The 21,877-nt window shown below is 35.8% G+C and overlaps 1 protein-coding gene across 1 annotated transcript; it reads left to right on the top strand.

Annotated features, from left to right (window-relative positions):
* Window positions 1–12,256: 12,256 nt before the first annotated feature.
* LOC140531615 (arpin-like) lies at window positions 12,257–13,411 on the top strand. Its single transcript, XM_072650451.1, has one exon. It carries the CDS (start codon window positions 12,264–12,266, stop codon window positions 12,942–12,944), a length of 681 nt encoding a protein of 226 aa, XP_072506552.1. The 5' UTR covers window positions 12,257–12,263; the 3' UTR covers window positions 12,945–13,411.
* Window positions 13,412–21,877: the final 8,466 nt, after the last annotated feature.

The raw sequence follows: 21,877 nt of genomic DNA, 5'->3' as shown, positions 1-21,877 counted from the left end.
TTATCCTTTCCTATTTAATTCACTCTGTGCTCTCTGTCATTTTCTCTCTCTCTCTCTCTCTCTCTCTCTCTGTGTGTGTGTGTGTGTGTGTGTGTATGTGTATGTGTATAATCCCACCAACTACCCAGATACTGAGAAAAGTTTCAAGAGTTATAAATATTGTCTTTCCATGTAGGAATGTAAACAGTTCAACTTTAGTAAGTCCCTTGTGAATTCTCTTTCCTGTTTACCTTTTCATACTTTTCTTGATTCTTGTGTTTGAAAGTCACATTTTCTTTTCAACTCTGGTTTTTTCATCAAGAATGCTTGAAAGTCCTCTATTTTACTGAATGACCATTTTTTCCCCTGAAGTATTATACTCGGTTTTGCTGGGTAGGCTTTAGTCCTAGTTACTTTGCCTTTTGGAATGTCATAGTCCATGTCCTTTGATCCCTTAATGTAGAAGCTTCTAGATCTTGTGTAATCCTGATTGTACTTCCACAATAGTCAAATTGTTTCTTTCTAGTTGCTTGCAATATTTTCTCCTTGACCTACGAACTCTGAAATTTGACTACAATATTCCTAGGAGTTTCTCTTTTCAGATCTCTTTCAGGAGGTGATCGGTGGATTATTTTAATATTTATTTTGTACCCTGGTTCTAGAATATCAGGGCAGTTTTCCCTGATAATTTCATGAAAGATGATGTCTAGGCTCTTTTTTTGATCAACGCTTTCAGGTAGTCCCATAATTTTTAAATTCTCTCCTGGATCTATTTTCCAGGTCAGTTGTTTTTCCAATGGGATATTTCACATTATCTTCCCCTTTTTCATTCTTCTGGTTTTGTTTTGTGATTTCTTTATTTCTCATAAAATCATTAGCCTCTATCTGTTCCATTCTAATTTTGAAAGAACTATTTTCTTCAGTGAGCTTTTGAATCTCCTTTTCCATTTGGCTAACTCTGCTTTTTAAAGCATTTTTCTCCTCATTGGCTTGTTGAATCTCTTTTGCCAATTGAATTAGCCTATTTTTAAAGGTGTTATTTTCTTCAGCATTTTTTGCAGTCTTCTTTATCAAGTTGTTGACTTGCTTTTCATGATTTTTTTGCATCTCTCTCATTTCTCTTCCTAATTTTTCTTCTACCTTTCTTACTTGATTTTCAAAGTCCCTTTTTAGCTCTTCCATGACCTGAGACCATTGAATATTTATTTTAGATGTTTGGGATACAGAATCCTTGACTTTTATGTCTTTCTTCATGGTAAGCATTGTTATTCCTCATCTGAAAGGATAGGAGAAGACATCTGTTCACCAAGAAAGTAACCTTCTATAGTCATTTTTTCCCCTTTTTGGGGCATTTTCTCAACCAGTTACTTGGCTTTTGGGTCCTTTGTGAAGAGTAGGGTATACTCTGGGGAGCTGTAAGATCTCAGTTCCTCCAAGGTCAAGCATGTACATTGGTCTGGGAGCAACAAGAAACTTTTGTGCCCAAGTCTGTGAGTAATAGTTTCCTCTCCGCAGCCATCTGGCTTCCAGTTCCACGAAGCCAGCACTGGAGGCTGATATTCAGGTAAACTGCTCAATTCCCCCAGGGATTTCATGATCCAACAATGGATGCAGGCTGCTGTGAGAGGTGCTACTGCCCAATGTAGCCTCTGCAGTCACTGCCTGAGGCCAGAGCTATGAGAAGACCCTTCTCACCTCTTGGTTGGTTGAAAAAACCCGCTGGGAATTCCACTCCCAAAGCCTGCCAAGGTTCTCCTCCCATTGCTGTGCTGCAAGGCCAAGGCTGGGCTGGGGTCCACTTTGTGTCTGGTGAGACAGACATTTCCCATTGGCCTTTCAGGTCACGCTGGGCTGGAAATCTCCTGCACTCTGTTGTTCTGTGTCTTCTGCTGCTCTAGAATTTGTTGAAAGTCTTTCTTCACAGGTATTTTATGAGCTGTGGGGGAAGAACTAATATATGTACATCCTTCTATTCCACCATCTTGGCTCTGCCTGCTGTTGTTTTTTAATAGATCAAATTATTTGTAAAGGAACTAGTGAGACAAAAGTCTAGAACAGAAAGATGTAATCAGATTATTGAGTGCCTTAGTAACGAAGAAGAAATTTTAAGTTTATTCAGTACACAAAGAAGAATTATAGAAGGATTTTGAACACGAAAGATTGCAAAAATCTTATCTATATTGTGATAAGGAGCTAACTCAGAGTGATAGTAGTGGAAATGAAATGGATAATATGTATGGGAGAGATATTAAGAAGGAAATAACACTCTTCTGTGATGGATAAAATGTGGAAACTATCGAGGAAGAGGGAGACATGTTCCTTAAACTGTAACCACATAGGATAGAAGTCAATACAATCTCTAATGTACATGCTAATCTTCACTAATCTTTGTTTTCTATTAATAAAGATGTTCTACTGTATTATTTATCATAATGCACTGTAATTCTCCTCTTTTTGTTAAGAACTTAAGGGAACACATTCTCCATATCTCCTACCTAGTCTGCAAGTTTAATATTCTGTACTCAATTTCCATTTGGGCAGTTTTATAAACAAATATTAGCTTTTTAAATTATAATGCTTACACAGTACCTCATGCATTTTTATTTTTAATGAAAAACTGGATCATTGGATGTTTATCTTTTACATGTTGTTTTTCAAAGTACTTTCTTCATCTCAGCATTTTTTTCCTTCATTGTGTTTTCCCTTATGGTCTTATGCCTGGATCCATAAGCAATCACTCTCTATAAAGGGTTAGTATTGCTTTTTCCACAATGCTGAAGAAAAACACAACTCAGCATGTGTATGCCAAGGAAGTTGTAAGAGATCAGCAAATCAGCTACCAGTATCAAAACATAAATGACTGATTCTTTAACACCTTCTTCTTATTACTTAATTTTAAAAAGGAGGAAGAGATGAATTTAGGGATGGAGTTTTGTACTCATCAATTAACAAAGATCTGGGTACCTGCTCACTCATGTTTTGATGTTTCAGGTGACTTAAATGTGGAAAAAATAATTTTATATCCATTTTCAAACCTTTTCTGTTCAAATGTGTTTTATATGATATGGTCATTGGAAAGGGAAACTCCATTTAATAAAAATAGCAATGACAACAAAGGCCCATGTATGGCAGTCATGACTATAAAACTTTAGGGGAAATTTCTATAGTTAATATCAATAAAACCTGTAAATTGATGAAGTTATTATTAGAAGGTATAGTGCTAGTTGTTGGGGAACTTCTTCAACAGAAGTACTAGGTTGGAAGCTAACTGGCCAATAAAATGCTAGTTAGAAGAATAGAATCACAGATACTTTGCACAAGTCAAATTGATACTGAGATATTTTCTTTTTTTCCTTCTTGGTTATAAGGTAAATGACAAATGCCAAACAAATGTCAAATGTGCAAAAATAAAATGGGACTTTTTTCTAATAAGTTGTTTTCAAGAAATTATGAAGCATGCTCTTTTTAAGCATTTAATACTATTTTCTTTTTTCCAATTACATGTAAATATAGTTTTCAGCATTCATTTTTGTAAGATTTTGAGTTCCAAACTTTTCTCCCTCCCCGTCTTCCCTATCCCCTCTTCAAGACAGCAAGCAAACTTATAAAGATTATAAGTGAACAAGCACTTTAAATATATTTCTATATTAGTTATATTGTAAAATCAGAATCAGGACAAAAATGAAAAACACAAGAAAGAGAAAAACAAAAAAAAGCACGTGAATACAGTAAGCTTTAATATGTATTCAAACTTCATAGTTCATTGTCTGAATGTGGTTAGCATTTTTCATCGTGAAGATTTTTTTAATTGTCTCTGATCATTTTACTGCTGAGAAGATATAAGTCCATCACAGTTGATCATCACATAATTTTTCTGTTACTGTGTACAATGCTCTCCTGGTTCTTTTCATGAAGTATGTCTTCCTAGAGAAAAGATTGGAGAGAAACTGCCATTCAGGGTCTTATGATCATTTTCTGAAAGTCCCCTATAAATAAACACATGTCATAACATTGTTATTCAGAGTGTCAATTTTATTCATGTCTGAAGTAAAATCAGAGTTAGATTTGTTAGACTTAGAGTAATTAAGGGTCATTAAGAAAAGTCAATAAATATACCTACGTATTAGTGTCTCATTAAGTATTGCAATTTGTAAATATTGCAATGTGTATATTTCAGGTATTTTCATTTTTTTATTTTAATTGATCCTTTTTTAAAATATCATTTTCATTTCTGAATAACTTTATCCCTTTCCCCTAACCAGCAATCATCATTTATTAATAAAACAGGAAAAAAAGCTAAGCAAAGACAGCCAATATGTTGAATGGTTCTGACAGTATGTGAGATATTCCATACCGATGGAATTCTGGGTCTAGAATTATGAACACTTGAGTTTCATTTCCAACTCAGACTCTTGATAGCCATGTGATACTGACTAAGTTACTTAATGTCTGACTGCCTTAGTTTCCTCAACTGTAAAATGGTTTTAATAAGAACACTTCTTTCCAGGGTTGTTTGAGGATCAAATGAGATAAGATATATAAAATCCTTAACACAGTACTTGGCACCTGATTGGTTGGTTGTTGTCCTTCATTTTCGAAAAAGGACCAAAATAACATCACCATGATAAAGTGAAGTTTCAGTGTGTATGACTGTGGGTGATCAGACCAATATGTGGTCTACCACAGGTTGGGCACAGATAGTCTATATGAACTTTTGGGGTAGTTACTCCAAATTTGTGCATCCTATGTGTCCTTTGTGCTGTTTCAATTCTGCTTTGCTCATACAGCAAATGTGGGCACACTATGCTGAGTGGTCCTGTGTGAATGTCTCCCATATCACACAATCAAATCCAAAGTTCTTGAGAGAGACCTTGAGAGGGTCCTTGTATCACTTCTCACCACCATATGATTGTCTGCCCCATGTGAAATCTCCATAAAATAATCTTTTGGCAAGTATACATTTTGCATTCAAACAAAATGGCCAGTCCATCAGAGTTGCCCTCTCTGAAGCTCTCTGAATGTTTGGCAGTTTAGTTCAAGTAAGGACCTCAGTGTCTGGTGCCTTATCCTGACAGGTGATGTTCAGAATTTTTCTAAGACTGTTTAAATGGAAGTGATTCAGTTTCCTGGTATGGCACTAGTAGACTGTTAATGTTTTGCAGGCAAAAAGCAATGAGGTCAGCACAACAGCTTTGTAGACTTTCAATTTGGTAGTCCATTTAGTACCTCTTCTCTCCCAAACTTTTCTTCATAACCTCCCAAACACTGAACTAGCTCTGGGAATGAGTGCATCAATCTTTTTGTCAACGTGTACATCCCTGGAAAGTACACTACCAAAGTAAGTGAACTTATGCACAGCATCCAAAATTTCTCCATTTGTTGTAACCAATTGTTCCACATATGTATGGTGTGGTAGTGGCTCATCATGCACCTGTGTTTTCTTGGTGTTGATTATTAGGCCAATATTAGCACACACAGCAGAGAATTGATCCATACTTTGAGGCATCTCAACTTCAGAGGCTGCATTGAGTGCACAATCATCTGCAAAGAGAAAATCATGCACCAGTATTCCCTCCACTTTTGTCTTGGCTTGTAGCCTTTTCATATTGAAGAACTTGCCATCAGTACAGTAGTTGACCTTGATGCTGTGTTCAATCTCATTGAAGGCATGTGAAAACATGGCTAAAAAGCATGGGAGCAAGCACACAGCCATGTTTCACCCCACTGATGACATGGTAAGCTTCATATCAATGCTTATTCCCTTCCCTTTCCTTCCACATTATTTTTAATTCTTCTCAAAGGTCAAGTTCAATCACTATAATCAAGCAGAACTCAATTGTATTTTGGTACTCTTTCCATTTCATTGCTGTAATTACTTTATCATTTTTCCAGGTTTTGTTCCCTTTATAGTTTATTCAGTTTATTTGCATTTTCTCACAAGTGGTAGGCTGGGAATTGAGGCAGGTCATAGGGCAGACACAAGCAATTCAATTCAGATGATAATCTCAGGATAATGATGGTTTATTCCCAGGCAAACAACCACCTGTTAGGAAAAGGTCTCCCTCAAAGAATGTGCCAGGATTATATTATCTAATTCTGTAGGTTTCTCACATCTACTGAACCACATAACTCAAAAGATAGTGTCTTCTCTCACCTATTGAAAATGCAGGGACACTTCAAGACCTGAAGGGACTTCTGTGAAGACTACTTTTACTGACAATTATTGACCATGCCTTTGGCAGGGAAGAAGGCCAGGGGGAAATGTACCCTTTATATTATCAGCCATGTAGTCACTTCTTTATTTGCTAATCTGTACAACCAAGACAAGCCAGTGAATGCCTTTGTATTTAGAGATAAGAACAATTTGAAATGTGCACTTGTGTTACTATGATTCTTTGAATTTCTCATAGTCCTCACTTCTTAAGCAAATAACTTGGCATTATATTCAGGCACAAAATTTGTTTCATCATCCTTGGTTGGTGATATCTACAGTGTTTTCATATCTTTGCTATCACAAAAAAGTGCTACTATTAACATAATATAATATAATAAATATATTATTATGTATGACGTCTGCAAAGTGTTGTCTTTAGGTCAAAGAGTATAGTCATCTACAAGCATTTTAAAGCATAAGTTTAAGTTACCTTCCAAAGTAGTTGGATTATTTTATAGCTTTAACTACAGCATGTTAGTGTGCCTTTGTGTTCATAGCCCAGTTGCCAGCTTTCCCCCCATCTTTGTCAGTCAACAAATACTTCCTAACCACTTACTATATACTAGAAAGTAGACTAAGATCTGAAGATACAAAGGAAAGAAAAAAAATTCTGTCCTCAAGGAGCTCACATTCCAATGTGGGAGACAATATACAAACAAATATGTATGTATATGATGTGTACAATGTAAATAGGAAATAATCTCAGAGGAAAGGTATCAGCAGTTCGGGGGAGTTCAATAGAGAGGACTCGGGAAAAATCTTGTGAAGAAGGTGAGACTTGAATTGGGTATTGAAGGATACCAGGCATACCAGTAGAGGGGAATGAGGAGGCAGAGCATTTCAGTCTTTGTGGTCAGCCAGTGAAAAAGTGCAAAGGAAGAGCAAGAGAGACAATATTTCTGCAGCATGGAAGGAAGTAATGTTAGAATACTGAGAAGTTAGAAAATGGTTGGGTTTTAATCCTAGAAATAACAGAGAACCGCTGAAGTTTACTTAGTACGAAGGTGACATAGCCAGATCTATATCAGGAAGATAACACTGAAAAATGAACAGAGTATGCATCAGAGTGGGAAGAGATTGAGGCAGAGAGACCAAATAGCAAGCTATTACAATAGTTCAGGTAAGAGGTGATGAGGGCCTGTACAAAGATGTCAACTCTGAGAGGAGCGAAAGGGGGGACAGATATTATGGATGTTGTGAAGATAGGATGGACAAGACTTGAACACAGATTCTCTATGTGGTTAGAATGAGAGGGAGAAGTTGAAGATGACACTAAAGTTATAAGCCTAGTTAACCCAAAGGATGGTGGTTTTCTCAATAATAATGGGGACCTTTGGAAGAGAGGAAGGCTTGGGGGAGATAATGATCTCTATTTTGGACATGTTGGTTTTGAGATGTCTATGGAACATACAATTTCAAATGCCCAAAAGGAAATGGGTGTTGTGGGAATGAAACTCAGAATAAAGATTGGGGCTGGATAACAAATAATTCTGTTAATCATTTGAACAGAGAAAATATTCAAACCTAAGGGAGATAATGAGATAATCAAGCAAAATCACATAACAAAACAGAAGAAGAGGGCCCAGTAATAAGCCTTGTGAGACACTCATGATTAGGGGTATGGCACAGAAAAGTTTCAGGAGGCATACTGAAAAAGAGTGATCAAAGAACCAAGAGATGCCACTCTCTGTAGTAGAATCTTAGAGAGGAAAGAATATTGGTGGAAAAGTGATCAACAGTGTCAAAGGTCACAAACCTGAAGAAAGGTCAAGAAAGAAAAAGATTGAGAATAAAAAAATCATCAAATTTGGCGATTAAGAGATCATTCATAACTTTGGAGAGTGTAGTTTAATCTGAAATCTGAGCATGGAAGTCAATCAGCAAAAAGTTTTGAATAAAGTGAAAAGATGGAGAACTACCTTGGCACAGTAGCTAGTGCATATGGTTAAATTAATTGCGAGATTTTATTTTGCTTTAAGGAATATGAAGATATGGGCATATTTGGAAGATGCTTGGAAGTAGGCAGCACATAGGTAAGAAAAACATAAGTACAAATGAGAGAGTGGAATGATGGAGAGGACAGATACTATGCTAAAGAAGATGAGGTGGCATAAGGAATTTGCCTTGGCAAAGAAAAGTTTTGCAAAAGGAGATAGTAAAGGAAAGATATCTGAGTGATCTGAAATGAGGAGGGAAGCAGAGGGAGGCTAACGAACTAAATGAAGTATGAGGAAAAGTCCTTAGTCTTGAAGATGGTAGAGGGAGAGAACTGAAAGAGATAAAAAAAAAGATTTGGAATAATCACTGTGGTGATTGAGATAACAAAATGATTAGGGAGCTATAAAAAAAAGAAGAAGAAAAAGATTATACTGTTGCAGTGAAGACCCAGTTAACTATTTTTTGGCTGTGAAACAAAACGTCAAAGTTCTTTTGAATTGGATTTCTATTACTTTTAGCTATCTGAAGCAATCTTTCATATGTTTATTAACTTTTCAATTCTTGTTGTTTAAGAACTGTTAATTTATAACCTTAGATTTATCTATGGGGAATAACCATTATTCTGATATATTTATATGCATTTGCATATAAATAATTTGTAACTAATCTTTATTTGAACTGTTTAATAATTATAATATCGAAGATCCTTTCTCTGTTCAATATTTTTTCCTGGTGACCTAAAGACATTTATTTTATTGAGCAAAATATTTTTTATGTAACAAAATTTTAATTGTCCATTCTTTCTTTTATTATCTTCTTAATGCTTTCTACAGAGAAAATTTTGTATTAATTGTCATTTTCTGCACCTTTTCTCTCTTTTCTTATTGCTGTTTCTAATATGTTTAGAGCTATTGCAAATAATACTGAGGAAAGAATACATCCTTAATTTACTCTGTATTTATGGAAAACTCTTCAAGTGTTTCCCAAATGAAAGCAATGTTAACATTTAGTTTTGGATATATATTTTTATCGAGTAAAAAAATGGCCTTTCTAGGCAGACGTTTAGTAGGGTTTTTAACCTATATGAGTTTTGTACTTGACCAAAGGTTGTTTCTTTATCTATTGATTTTATAAGTAAATGAATAAAAATACATTTATTAAGTACTTGTTATATGCCAAGCAGCTTGGAAATTTGGGAAGACATAACTACCAAAAGAAGATAGTTCCCTCCCTCTAGGGTTTGAATTCTAATAGGATAAGGCAACACACAAAGAGGAGTGGGGGTTAGAGGGGTATTTTGGTTTAAAATGATAGTGCAAGAAGATACAGGGGAGTGAAATGGAGAGAGATTTTCTTGTTTGTTTTTAGTTCCCAAACTGAAAAATGCAGGCAAGGCATAGTCGAAGGAAGTGATAAGATACAGCGAGGTTACTTGTGAAAAGATGGCCAAGTAGTAAAATGAATCATGAGGGGTTGTGTGAAGCATTTGGCAGTCAAGACATGAGCTATATATATATATATATATATATATATATATATATATATATATATATATATATATGTGTGTGTGTGTGTGTGTGTGTCTGTGTGTGTGTGTGTACACATATATATGTATGTATGTATGTGTATATATATATGCATAAGATTTTTATTTTGTACTCTGTTAATTATATTTTTTGAAAAATCTATTATTTCTCTTAAATTCTGGTTTGTTAGAAGATGACTACATAGATTCTTATGATTCTTTTTCTTTCTTTTCTATTTGCTGAAATTTCATCTTATTACTATTGTTATTTTTAAATTAACAATTTTATCATTCCCATTTCTTTGATTAAGCTAAGTAAAGATTATTATTTTTTCCCCCACAGAATTTGCTTTCAGTTTTGTTTGTTCTGTCTGTAGTCTTTTTGCTTCCGATTTTAAATATTGTTTTCTTAATTCTGAGATTTTCCATTTTGTAACTATTTTAGGTTTCTTTTATTTGTTGATTTTTCAAATTTTTAAATTTATTCTTAGTTCATTTTTCCCGTCCTTTTCTATTTTTGTTATTGAATGTTTTTACATATTATTTTTCCATTGAGGACTGTTTTGCTTGCATCCCAGGTATGACATCTCATGGTTGTCATTCTTTCACATTGTTAGTAATTATTACAATGATTTGTTCTTTGACTCATTCAGAATGTGATTGCTAAGTTTACATGTAGATTTCTTTATATTTTTTGTTTTCTTTATATCAAATACTATTTTTATTGCATTACATTCAATAAACAAGTGTTTAGTATTTCTGTTCTTTTAAACATTTATTTGTAATTTCATTGTGTCACAGTGCGTTTCTGTTTTCCTAAAGACACCATCTAGTGCTAAGAAATAAATGTACTCTTTGGTGTTTCAACCTGGAAGATATATTTATATTACAACTATCCAGTTCATTACGCTTATCTACAATTATTATGTGTCCTATAGAAGAGTGTATATATTTGCAAGTCACATAAGTTTTCCTTTATGAATTAGATGCTGTATGTTTGGTCCATATGTGTTTAGTACTAATATTGGATAATTGTCTTTTTCTCCTATCTTTCTTGTTATTGTGAATGTTCGTTAGAATGATAATTTGATGAGACAGTAGCACTGGATTTGAACTCAGGTCTTCCTTATTCCAGACCTGGTGCTTTATCTATTGTGCCATTATTTCATATTTTTTAAAAAGTATTTTTCTCATCTTTCTCTCCCTCACCTATCTTGTGAAAACATTCTTTAATATTTTCAAAATTGGTGCAACATTAGTATGAATTATTTCAGTGTCTACTTGGTACAGTTGTAGGTTTATTTTTCTTTACTTCGTCTTCTTTATTGCCATTTCTACTTTCTGGTATAGGATATTAGAAGCCAAGTAATTAGAATCCAAATAGGCTGTGTCCAGTTTTCACTGATGGTGAGAATAACTCATCATAGGACCATAAGCAAGTAAGTCTGTAACATTTTCCAAGTATTTATTGTCTTGGTAATTTCATCTGTGAATGCTTTCTACTGAATTGGTTGGGTTTCACAATGTTTAAAAAGATTTGCTTGTCTTCACTGCTCTTCAAATTTTGTGAGATTATGGTAATGGTAATTTTCACCCTCCTCTGTAGTGCTTAAGAAGAGTTTGCATTCTAAACTAGTGTGGCTCTTGGCTGCCCCCTCTTTTTCCTCTTGGTCAGGAAATCAAGTGATTAATTGTCATGGATCTCTCTAAGCTCTTTTGAACTTCTTGGTGTGCTAATTGCTTTATAGAAGTTAACGTTTTAGAGGAAATGTTTATATTCCTGGTTAATATACTTGCCTTTTTCATTTTCACTGACTAGTTTGAATATGTCAGATTCAACTTATTAATCTATGTATTCTATACTCTCATCATTTTCTTTTCCTTTAATTTGGTGATGATTTTAAGACTTACCTTAGTTGGTATTTCTTCATCAGTATCTAATTGTTTCCTTTTCATTAAGATGGAATCAGTTTTAATGTTTAAGGACTTTGGCATGGGACAGCTTGGTAGAGAATTGGATAGAACACTAGTACTGGAGTAAAGAGGACCTGAGTTCAAATCTGTTCTCAGACACTTGATGCTTATTAGCTGTTTGACCCTGGGCAAGTCACTTAACCCTGATTGCCCTGTTAAAAAAAAAAAAGTTAGTTCTAGTTCTAACTATATGCAACACTTCTGGATTCTCTTCTTCAGAATATTTTTGACATATAATTTTCTTGCTAGTATAAAATCACCTTTGAACTCTTCTATTTCTATTAAACTTGAACCACATTTTTCAACATACTGTACTTTGTAAAATCATCTTTCCACTTAATTGCAACTTCCTTTTGTCTTTTGATTTCCTTAATATTCGACTGCAAAGACAGTGTTGAAGATACAGAGCAGACCTGCACAATTTGAAAGTAGGTATGGGCCAAAATTAAAATAAACTTCTTAGGGCTACAGATAGGTTAGACTAGAGACAGACTGATGATGATTGCTTGCCACATGTCAGGTGATAGCCACCTGAAATCTTTTGGGGTGCTATACAGGTCCGATATAGAGAATAAGAGGTTGGGTTTATTTTTGTTCATTAAAAATTTGTGATTCATTCCATCCTCTATCCCGATGAGCCGCATCTATCACGACAGTGCCCTCCGGAACAAGGCGGTGCACAGCACTCGGCTGCCCGGCTCTTGGGACCCGGCTGCGCACCAGCGGGGAAATGGAATCCTTCTGGAGGGAGAACTGGTTGACGTTTCTCGTCATAACATCTCTGATGCCAATGGCAAAAAGGAACGTTACTATGTGCTGTACGTCAGACCCACTCGCATCCATCGACGCAAATTTGACTCCAAGGGGAATGAAATAGAACCAAACTTCAGCAGCACCAGGAAGGTGAACACGGGCTACCTCATGTCCTCATATAAAGTGGAAGCCAAAGGTGATACGGACAGACTCTCGCCCACGGAGTTGAAGGGGCTCATGGAAAAGCCAGAGTTGCTTGCAGTGACAGGAAGTCACACTCCGGACCAGACACTGGCATTTTGGATTCCAGAGACTGAGATGGAGAAGATTGAGCTGGAGCTAGGTGCAGAAATTCGTCTGAAAACCCAGGGTGATAGTCCTTTCATAGGCTCTCTAGCAAAACTTGAGGCTGGAACAGTGACCAAATGTAATTTTGCTGGTGATGGACAGACAGGAGCATCGTGGACAGACAATATCATGGCACAGAAATCCTCAGAAGGAGCCACATCAGATATCCGAGGCCAGGGGGATGGGGCAGAAGATGATGAGTGGGATGACTGAGAGTTGCAGGAAGTGGAGCATCTCTCTGGTGGCTGCTATCAGCATGAAACTTCTTTTGAATCCTTTCACCCTAATTTCATCTTTGATGCTTCTTATGGAACAGGGGCGGTAGGAGGGGAAGATGTCACCTCATCTTAGCAGATGATTGGAATATACTTCAGGCTGGTCCACCTCTACTGAAATCTTGTTGGGGCTGGGCAATTCCATTCATTGTGGCTCCTGAAGGACCTGGGTTCAAGGCCTGTTCTTCTTAGAATTTCCCCATGTTTAGTTCTTGTCCAGGGAAGGGTCACCATTTCCTCATTTAGGCAGCTTAAGAGTCTTCTTGGGGTGTGACCAGATACCTCCAAGATGAATTGGAATTATTTATAACTACACTAGGAGGAAACAAAAGTGATTCACTCAGCTGAGACACAGTGGCTCATGGGAACAAGTTAGTGAATTACTGTTGGTCATTTTGGCTTTAACTTCCTGCATGAGCCACTGAAAACCTAAAGTTGGCTATCATTTCCTCTGTCCTTCCTTTCTGTGCCCTTTCCGGATGGCTTTGCACGGAATCATATACCCTGTCTCACAGCCCCATGCCCCTCTTACCTCTCTTGGCAATGCAACCATATTTCCATTTACATCATAGCCTTCATCCCCAATTTCACCCTGTCCCTCCACTAATTGTCCCCTCACCAGGGCTGGCAATTTTAATCTTGGATTTGGCCAGCACTAATTAGGCAATTGATAGGGAAGAGTCAAAGGTGTCCACTGGTATGCCTAATTGTTCCATAGCTCTAAAACTAACCCTACCACTCTAAAATGTTTTGTTTTTTAATGTAACATATGCCTTTTTTATACCACAAGCTAATTTTATCAATGGTTTTTGTTAATTAGTAAGTTTCTGGGATGGGAAAATACAAAACAACTCTCTGATTTAAAAAAAAAAATTTGTGATCTAATGGGAAAAGTATTACCTTAAAATTATTTTTAACAAGTCATCTATCCATCTACCAATAATTAAATATTTCTTAAATGATATAGCAACAAAAATGTCTTGATCATAAACATCCAGCAAGGTAGAAAACAGGAAGATATATGCTCTCCATAGGTGTATGCCACCGTGATAGAGAAGAAAATAGCTCAAGTTGAAGAAGGATTCCCAATGGAACATGAGATTTGCTACATGTTCCTGTTTTTGAAAAACATGTTGTTTGCATCAAAGTCTGGAACATTATAGGACTTTCTGGAAGAAAAACATAATCACACAAGAGAATATTCAAAACTATACATATAATAAATGCCAAGTTGATAAAGGATATCTGTTGCCTATATTATAGCATGAAATATATAGACAATCTATAAAGTTTGCTCTATGCATTATATATAAAGAGGACTGAAAGAGCAGTTGGACAGTGAGTTTGGCTCATATTTGACAGGAAGAGAAGAGTGGGGGTGGATTATTTTCCAGAATTTTCGCAGTTCCTTGAATGGCCTCAAGCTTTTTAATCCAGTCCACATGAGCCTAACAAAGGTGACCAACATTTCTGCTTTGAGTTGTACTAATCAGAAAACTTTCTTACCAAAATAACTTCTCCCTTATATTTTATAGTCATCATGATACAAAAATAAAATAATTTTGCAGCACGGTAAAAACTAGTGACATAGTTTAAGATTAAAAAAAATTACCTAGTAGAACAATAGTCATGGTAATACTGTTGAACTCTGGGTGAAGTCTCTCTCTTTCTGGAGAACTGAAAGGCATTCTCTACTTGAGTTCTGTTGATACTAAACAAAATTTGCCCCTTTTTTGATTAGAGTTCTAATACACTTAGGGATCTATTACATCCTCTGTCAACTAGGTTAACAAAAGGTCTGTTCCTGTATTAATCTAATTACTCTTTTCTGTGATACTGGGGAATTGGGATCCCTTATTGACATTGTCTTCTATTCAAGAAAGACTTATTAGATCTTCTCTTTAAGGGAACACTATTATATTATCTAAAAATGATATGTAAAGTGATATTTCTTAATTTCTATAATGCAGTGAAAGCCTTAGTGTTCCATGCTTCCAAACTATTTTATGGATCAGGAAATTTCAATTCAAAGAGTCTAAGATCTTTACTCTGTTCATAAGCAAATGTTGGACATAGAATAAGAAACTATCTGTGTCCACGTTCGGTGCTCTTTCTAGTATACCAAGTCTCCTCCCAAATTCATCATCTCTGCAATGTTTCTTGAATTTAACCTGTCCTTTTGTTTGCTGTTGTAATAATTCTAGTATAAAACTTCATAACCACCTGTTGAGACAGATAGGACATTCTTCCTCTACTCTCAACACTTTCTGGTCCAATTTACTGCTACCAAGAAAAATCTTCTAATTTTTTTTGGCTCTAAAATCATCAGTGTCTCTCTATAACTTTCCAAGTTCAAATTTCTTTCCGATGATGATGATGATGATGATGATGATGATGATGATGATTAGTGTTTTAACGTTTGCAAAATGCTTTATACACATCATTTTATTTCAACCTCACAATAAATGTGGAAGATAGGTACTATTGCTACTATTATATCCATTTTTACAGATAAGGAAACTGAGGTTCAGAGAAGTTAAATGATTTATCTGTGGTTACACAGCTAATAGAGAAAAAGGACATGATCTGAAGCTAGTTGTTCCCTCTGTGTCATGCTACCACTCATTCAAGTCCATCAATAATCTGACCCTACCAACCTTTCTCCTATATATAATTAATATAGAATGTAGTTTAGACTCCAGAAAAACTGATTGACTTCTCTGCTTTCCAATTTTGCTACGCAAATTCTTTCCTCTGTCTTTGTTCACATGATATTTTCCCCTTGTGTAACAGAGCTGTCTCAATGTGGCTCACAGGAAGACAATAGATACGTCTAGTGTCTCCTCTCCCTATCTTTCTCCAAGACAGACTTTCATTTATGCCTGTAGACATAAATTTATGCCAATAGGGGAAGAAGAAGATTGAGACCAGATTGACCACTCTCCTCTCCTCAGAGAGAAGGAGTACAAGGCTAGAATTTGATCTGTCTACTCCCTTAAATATTGTTAGTCTAAGAGATGTAATTTTAAGGCTCAGCATAAAATCCTGAACATTATTTAATATTATAGAAAAGTCTCAAGCTTTAATTCCAAAGCTTGAGACCCTCCTATGAAATGCAAGTTTCACAATGAATATATGTAGTAAATATCAAAGAAATAAATTCATCTAAGTCAAAGACAAAGAGAAATCAGAGAAATCACACATAGAAAAATATATATCAGACAATACGGATTGAAGAAATTCTCCCATTTAGAGCAAGAAAACTTAACTCAGCCTAGAGAGAGTTCCATTTCTCACCCAAGGGAAAAATTCCTCAAAATCTCCAGGGTAGCAAGCTGGGGAGATGGATATAATGGAGATTGCTAGATCCGTTAGGCTTCTTTCCAGAGTCTTTTTCTCCTTTTAGCAAACTGAATTGCGACTGTCATTGTCCATCTTCTCTGAAATCTAAAATACCAGCATGCCTCTGAAAGTGACTGAAGAGACTGAAGAGATCTCTTTTCTTTCCTGTGAATGAACCCATCACCATGGCATTTTTTTCCACCAATGAAGAGAGAATCACATGTAATTGGCCTTTTGAATCAGGGCTACACTTGAAATGTCTTGCTTGATATTCTGTTGCCTTCTGAGTTCTTGATAACCTTTTAAAGTCCATATCAAATGTCATGTCCTCCAAATTTTCTTTTCTGAAACCTTGAACAGATAAGAAGCTTCTCCTTAGGAGTTCCCTTTATTCTATAGCTATCTAGTAAATATATCATGTAATATTTCATAGTGCATCTCTTTGTGTTTATGTCTTCTCCCTTAACTAGATGGTAAGTTTCATGAAGGCAGACACCGTTTTTGTCTAAACTTTTCATTTTTCAACTCACATACAATAAGTACCTAATAAATATTTTAATGAATAAATGAGTCTAGTGTAAAATAGCAGATTTACAGACGTATAGAGACAATGTAGCTCAGTGTCCTAAGGAAGTGGGAAGGGATTCTAGTTTCCTGTGGTTCCACTGACTATTAGAGACAAACTATTTTCAGATATTGATTTTACAGCCTATCCCTTTCCCCCATTCCACTCATTATACGTTTGAAAAAGACAGACACTCTTTGTTATATGATTTTAGTCAATGAAAATCACTGTGAACTTTAAAAGTAAGTGATGACTGTAACTTCTAAGTATGAACTTAGTGGTGATATGTGGGAGATAAAAGCATTTCCCCCCTTTTGAAATTTATCAAAAAAAAAAGATTTAAAATTTCCTATTCATAAATGTTCTACATCAATGTTTGAAATAACATATTTTCAAACGACAAAAATTCTTTTTTTTCCCTAAGCATTGATCATAAGTCAGTTTAATAAAAGGTTTAGTAGCTCTGTTCTTTTACTGTACTTGTCTTGTGTGGGCTGCCCTAGTGCTTAGAATGTGAGCAGGATATGTAATAGCTCCAAGGCTTTTAGAATAAATGTTGAGTTGAGTGCAGGGAAAGTCCAGGGTTTTTCAACCAGCAAAGGAACGAAGAGAAGTACATCTAGTCACACTGAGCCATCAGCATAGTCAGCAGGGATTGAATCACTTTCATGATTACTTTCAAATATTTTTCCTCTTTCTTGAATTTTTTTTTACAATAGTGGCACCAGGAGAGCAGATGTAATTAAGGCCAAGATGAGATTTCCATTTTGAAACTGATGACTGAGATTTAATATTTTATCCAGTTTATCAGGAACAAAACCGGATCATCACACATGGCTCATCAAGACTCCTTCACAATTCCTTTTTTCTTACTTAAAACATATTTTAGATCTGACAAGTTTAGTTCCTCACTTTTGGGGAAGAGAAGTATTACTGAGACAGGAAAAGAAAAGAGATGAAAATATACTCGTATGAACATGATGACTTTTTGATGTACATGAAAAACTATATTCCACCCAATCATGACACATTAACTTTGTCCAGTGGTTTGGGATTCCTTGCCTGCCTCAGACACTAAATGTGTGACCCTGAAGAAACTGTTTAACATCATCTTTTTGATCTGTAAAATGAAGGAGTTGAATTCAGCCTCTAATGTTCCTTCTAGCTCTAATTTATGATTTTATGAATGACTAGATGTATTGTTTTATCTGTTTGAATTGTTTTACCTACTTAAATCTTCACAGATAACCCAATACTCACTTTCCTCACCATTACTTCCCCCGTCCCAACACACACACCTTTATCTCTGCTCTCTTCCAGCCTTCTTTTTCACTTACCAACGTGAGCTGAAGAAGGAAATGGCAAGTTTCTTTGCCAGGAAAACCCCATATGGGGTCATAAAGTGTCAGACATGACTGAAAACAACTGAATAACAATAATGTGAGTGGTTTGTTGGGTAAGGCTGTCTTTGGGAAGGCAAGTGTTCTTTCTAGAGAAGTTGATAAGAAATTTTTAATTGCTACAGGAGTGAAATATAAATAACATCTGTCCCTTCCCCCAACCTAAATAAAGTATGAGGCATATTAAGGTGCTGATTCCTGAGAAAGACATAGTAATTTATGAATAAAGATCTTATCTTCCTCAGGAAACAGGGGAGAGTCAAATAACTATCCCAGAACCTTCAGTAAACTTTAGTGTAGTTTTTCAGCAAGGAGAAAATTGCATCTAATTGATATTAGGCAAATGCAAAAGATGTTCCTAATGGAGCTATTGCATGGGACAATGGAAGCTCCACTATGGAAGCTTCCAGTTATCTGCATCATGTAGAGAGGAGTACTAAAACTCAATATTGTATAGCTAGCAGACAGTAGAAAACAGTGAGCAGCCTGACGTCAGAAGATAGTCCTTAGCAACCTCTGATTGGTATAATGGTGGTAACTAAGTATGAGATAATTAAAGTTAAAGCAAAAGGCTTTAGCTTTCATAAGGTGTAAGTATTATACAAACTGGTCTCTGTCATTCTTTAGTTAAAAACTGGTTCATTTCTTACAGAAGGAATTTCTTACAGAAGTGAGTCAATACAGTTCCAGCAGCCTTGGGGATAGTGGGCTCTTTTCCTTCTGTATAAATTCTATGACACTGCTGCTGGATTCCTTTGTTCAAGGTAGTGTACAATCTTTTATGTTTTGCTTCCAGGACAATGAATGCAAAAGAAGCATTATACTAAACAGCCTGGGACTGAAAGCAGAGTAGACACAAGGGGAAAGTGGCAGACCAGATGAATATCTTCAGACTTATTCAGTCATTATTTATCTGATACTGGTTACCAAGTCCCAAGCAAAATAAGCTCCCAAAGGCGTGCCTACTTTAATCATCTTACTCTCTTACAATATAAAGACAATGGCTACAGTCGCTAATTTATAGATGAATAGGAGGGAGGGAATGAAGGAAAGCACTTACCCTATGGATCAAACAGCTTTCTCTAAAATCAGAATAATAGATAGGAAATGTCCAGATGGAAATTCTTTGTAAATAAAGAGATATCTGAATTTTGAACTTAAAATCTTAAATAAAAGTGTTTTAAAAAATTGGAAAAAATACATTCTCATTGCTGCTGCAGAGGTGTAGAAAATTAATAAATTCCTAGCACTGGGGAGTATCTAAATTCTACAATCAGTCATTCAAAATATCAAAATACATTTACTAAGCACCTACCATGTGCCAGCCACTGTGCCAAGAACAAGTGCCAAAGGAAACTACTTCAAAAATGGGGAGATATGGCCTCCAGGCTTATATCTATGATTCTAAGAAGCAAGTGCTGGTCTCAGACGGTGTGTGAACCTGGGCAAGTCACTTAACCCTGGTTATCTACACATACACACACACACACACACACACACACACACACACACACACACTGCCACAGCCACTACCACCACCACCAACAGTAGCAAAGAGGCTAATACATATTTTTTCTACAGAAAAATAAGTTAATGAGTCAAATGATTTTCAAGCCTCAGAAGAAGGAAATGTGTACTAGTTCTACCATAATTAAATTTGATAAAGAGAACAAGATAAGAAGAAAGAAACACTTCCTAAGATAAACACATCAACAACAGAGTCCTTTATGTGGTATTCATTCCACGACACACCCATACCTAGCCCAGCTTCCGAATCAGGCACAAGTAGAGAAGCAAATTTACAAATTTCCATTTCAGAGTCTATTTGTGACAGTCTCCTATTGCAGTGAGTATCACTATGAACTTCTTCTCCCTCTATGTTCCATATGACATTAAAAAAATATTCTTCCCATCAACATAGATGAGAGGGAGTTGATCCTCATGGTAGCCAGGAGGGTGGCAGAAGACAGGACAGCACAAAGTCAGTCAAAAGAGAAGAGGTATTCCTGATCAAGAGAAGGAGAATTAAAAATTTTGCTATACTCATTCCTCTTCCTCACAGTTTACTCTGTGAAAGGAAATAGGTAACTCCCAGGCCCAATTTGGAAAAACTGAGAACACAGTAATTTATGCTGAAGAAAACATACAGGCTATGGCTGTGCAAAGAGGGAGGAACCAAAGAGTTAAGAGGAAGGAGAGTTTGCAAATAAAAGGGGAAAAAATGCTAAATGACAGAAGGTCAAAGGGAGAAAAATTAAATTAAAAAATGGATAAGCCAACTGTAAGGCTCATAAAATTAGAAGAAAAATAAATATTTTCAAAGGCTATAACTTGTTGAATAAATATTATACTAGTATAATGGGGGCACGGATTCCCCTCATGGAGCATGCACAGAAACAAATCTGGTTCTGGATAAACCCATCGGAAATTTTAGGGGCCCTGCTTCCAACCATTTGTGAATTGTTTACGATTACGATCATTGTGCTTTGAGATGACGCACTTAGAGATGTGCAATTAACATCTCCAAAGTCAGAGAAGCTGATGACTTAGGGGATGCATATCCACTATCTCCTCATCTCTCTTTCTGTCTAGGGATATATGCTATATGGGATATATGCTATATGTTAGCCTAAAACACAAAATACACAAAACAGAGGCAGCCCAAATCTGTGATCAGGCTGGCCTAAATAGAACATGGTATTTATCTACTATAAATTGATTAACCTTGGGCTAGGAAAAGGGAAGGGACCAATCTCCCCTCCCACACCTAGCTCTTAGGATGTAGCTAGTTCTGCAGTGATCTCATAAAACCAGAAATGTACTTCGTTAGAGTTTGGATGGGCTATTGGAGACCCCTGATACTGTAGAATATTATAGAAAAAAATTGTTTTCTTTCTTCCTTTTCCCTCACATATTTTCTAACTGCACCACCCAACTAGAACCACTCTCTCCAAAGTTACCAAGGATCTCTTAGTTGCTTTTTTTCTTAGTACTCATTCTTCTTGACATGTCTTCAACTTTATATGCTATTAAACAGCTTCTTCTGAAAACCTTTCTCTGTCTGGGTTTTTGTGACATTACTCTGCCTTGTTTATCTTCCTACTTTATTGTCCGTATGATATCTTCTGACTGTAGATCTTTTCTAATCCTTTGTTGGGTTGAATGGAATAGGATAAAACAAGATATTCAATGTAAATGATTATAAATGATTATAAAATTCAATTAAAAAATAACATATCCTGCAAACTTAGGCCTAAATAAGCAGGGAAGAAAATGGACTTTCAACAACTTTCAACAATCTCTTCCTGAATATATTTTTCACTGAATTTTTGTCTATTTTTTTGACACACTTCTTTCCTGATTCTCCTCCTAAATATCTAATCACTACTTTTCAATATCTTATTTTGGAACTTTATCACTATTATGCCCACGAATCTTGGGTGCTTGCAAAGGCATTGCTCTAAGATGTCTTCTTTTCTCCATCTACTAATGTCATTTCACTAAGTCATTAATTCATATGATGTCAACTGTCAACTCTATGCAAATTGTTACTAGATGTTTATA

The sequence above is a fragment of the Notamacropus eugenii genome, chromosome 3 (assembly GCF_028372415.1).
Source record: "Notamacropus eugenii isolate mMacEug1 chromosome 3, mMacEug1.pri_v2, whole genome shotgun sequence".
Taxonomy (NCBI): domain Eukaryota; kingdom Metazoa; phylum Chordata; class Mammalia; order Diprotodontia; family Macropodidae; genus Notamacropus; species Notamacropus eugenii.
Note: the sequence above shows the minus strand (reverse complement) of the source record. Positions and strands in the feature narration are given on the sequence as shown.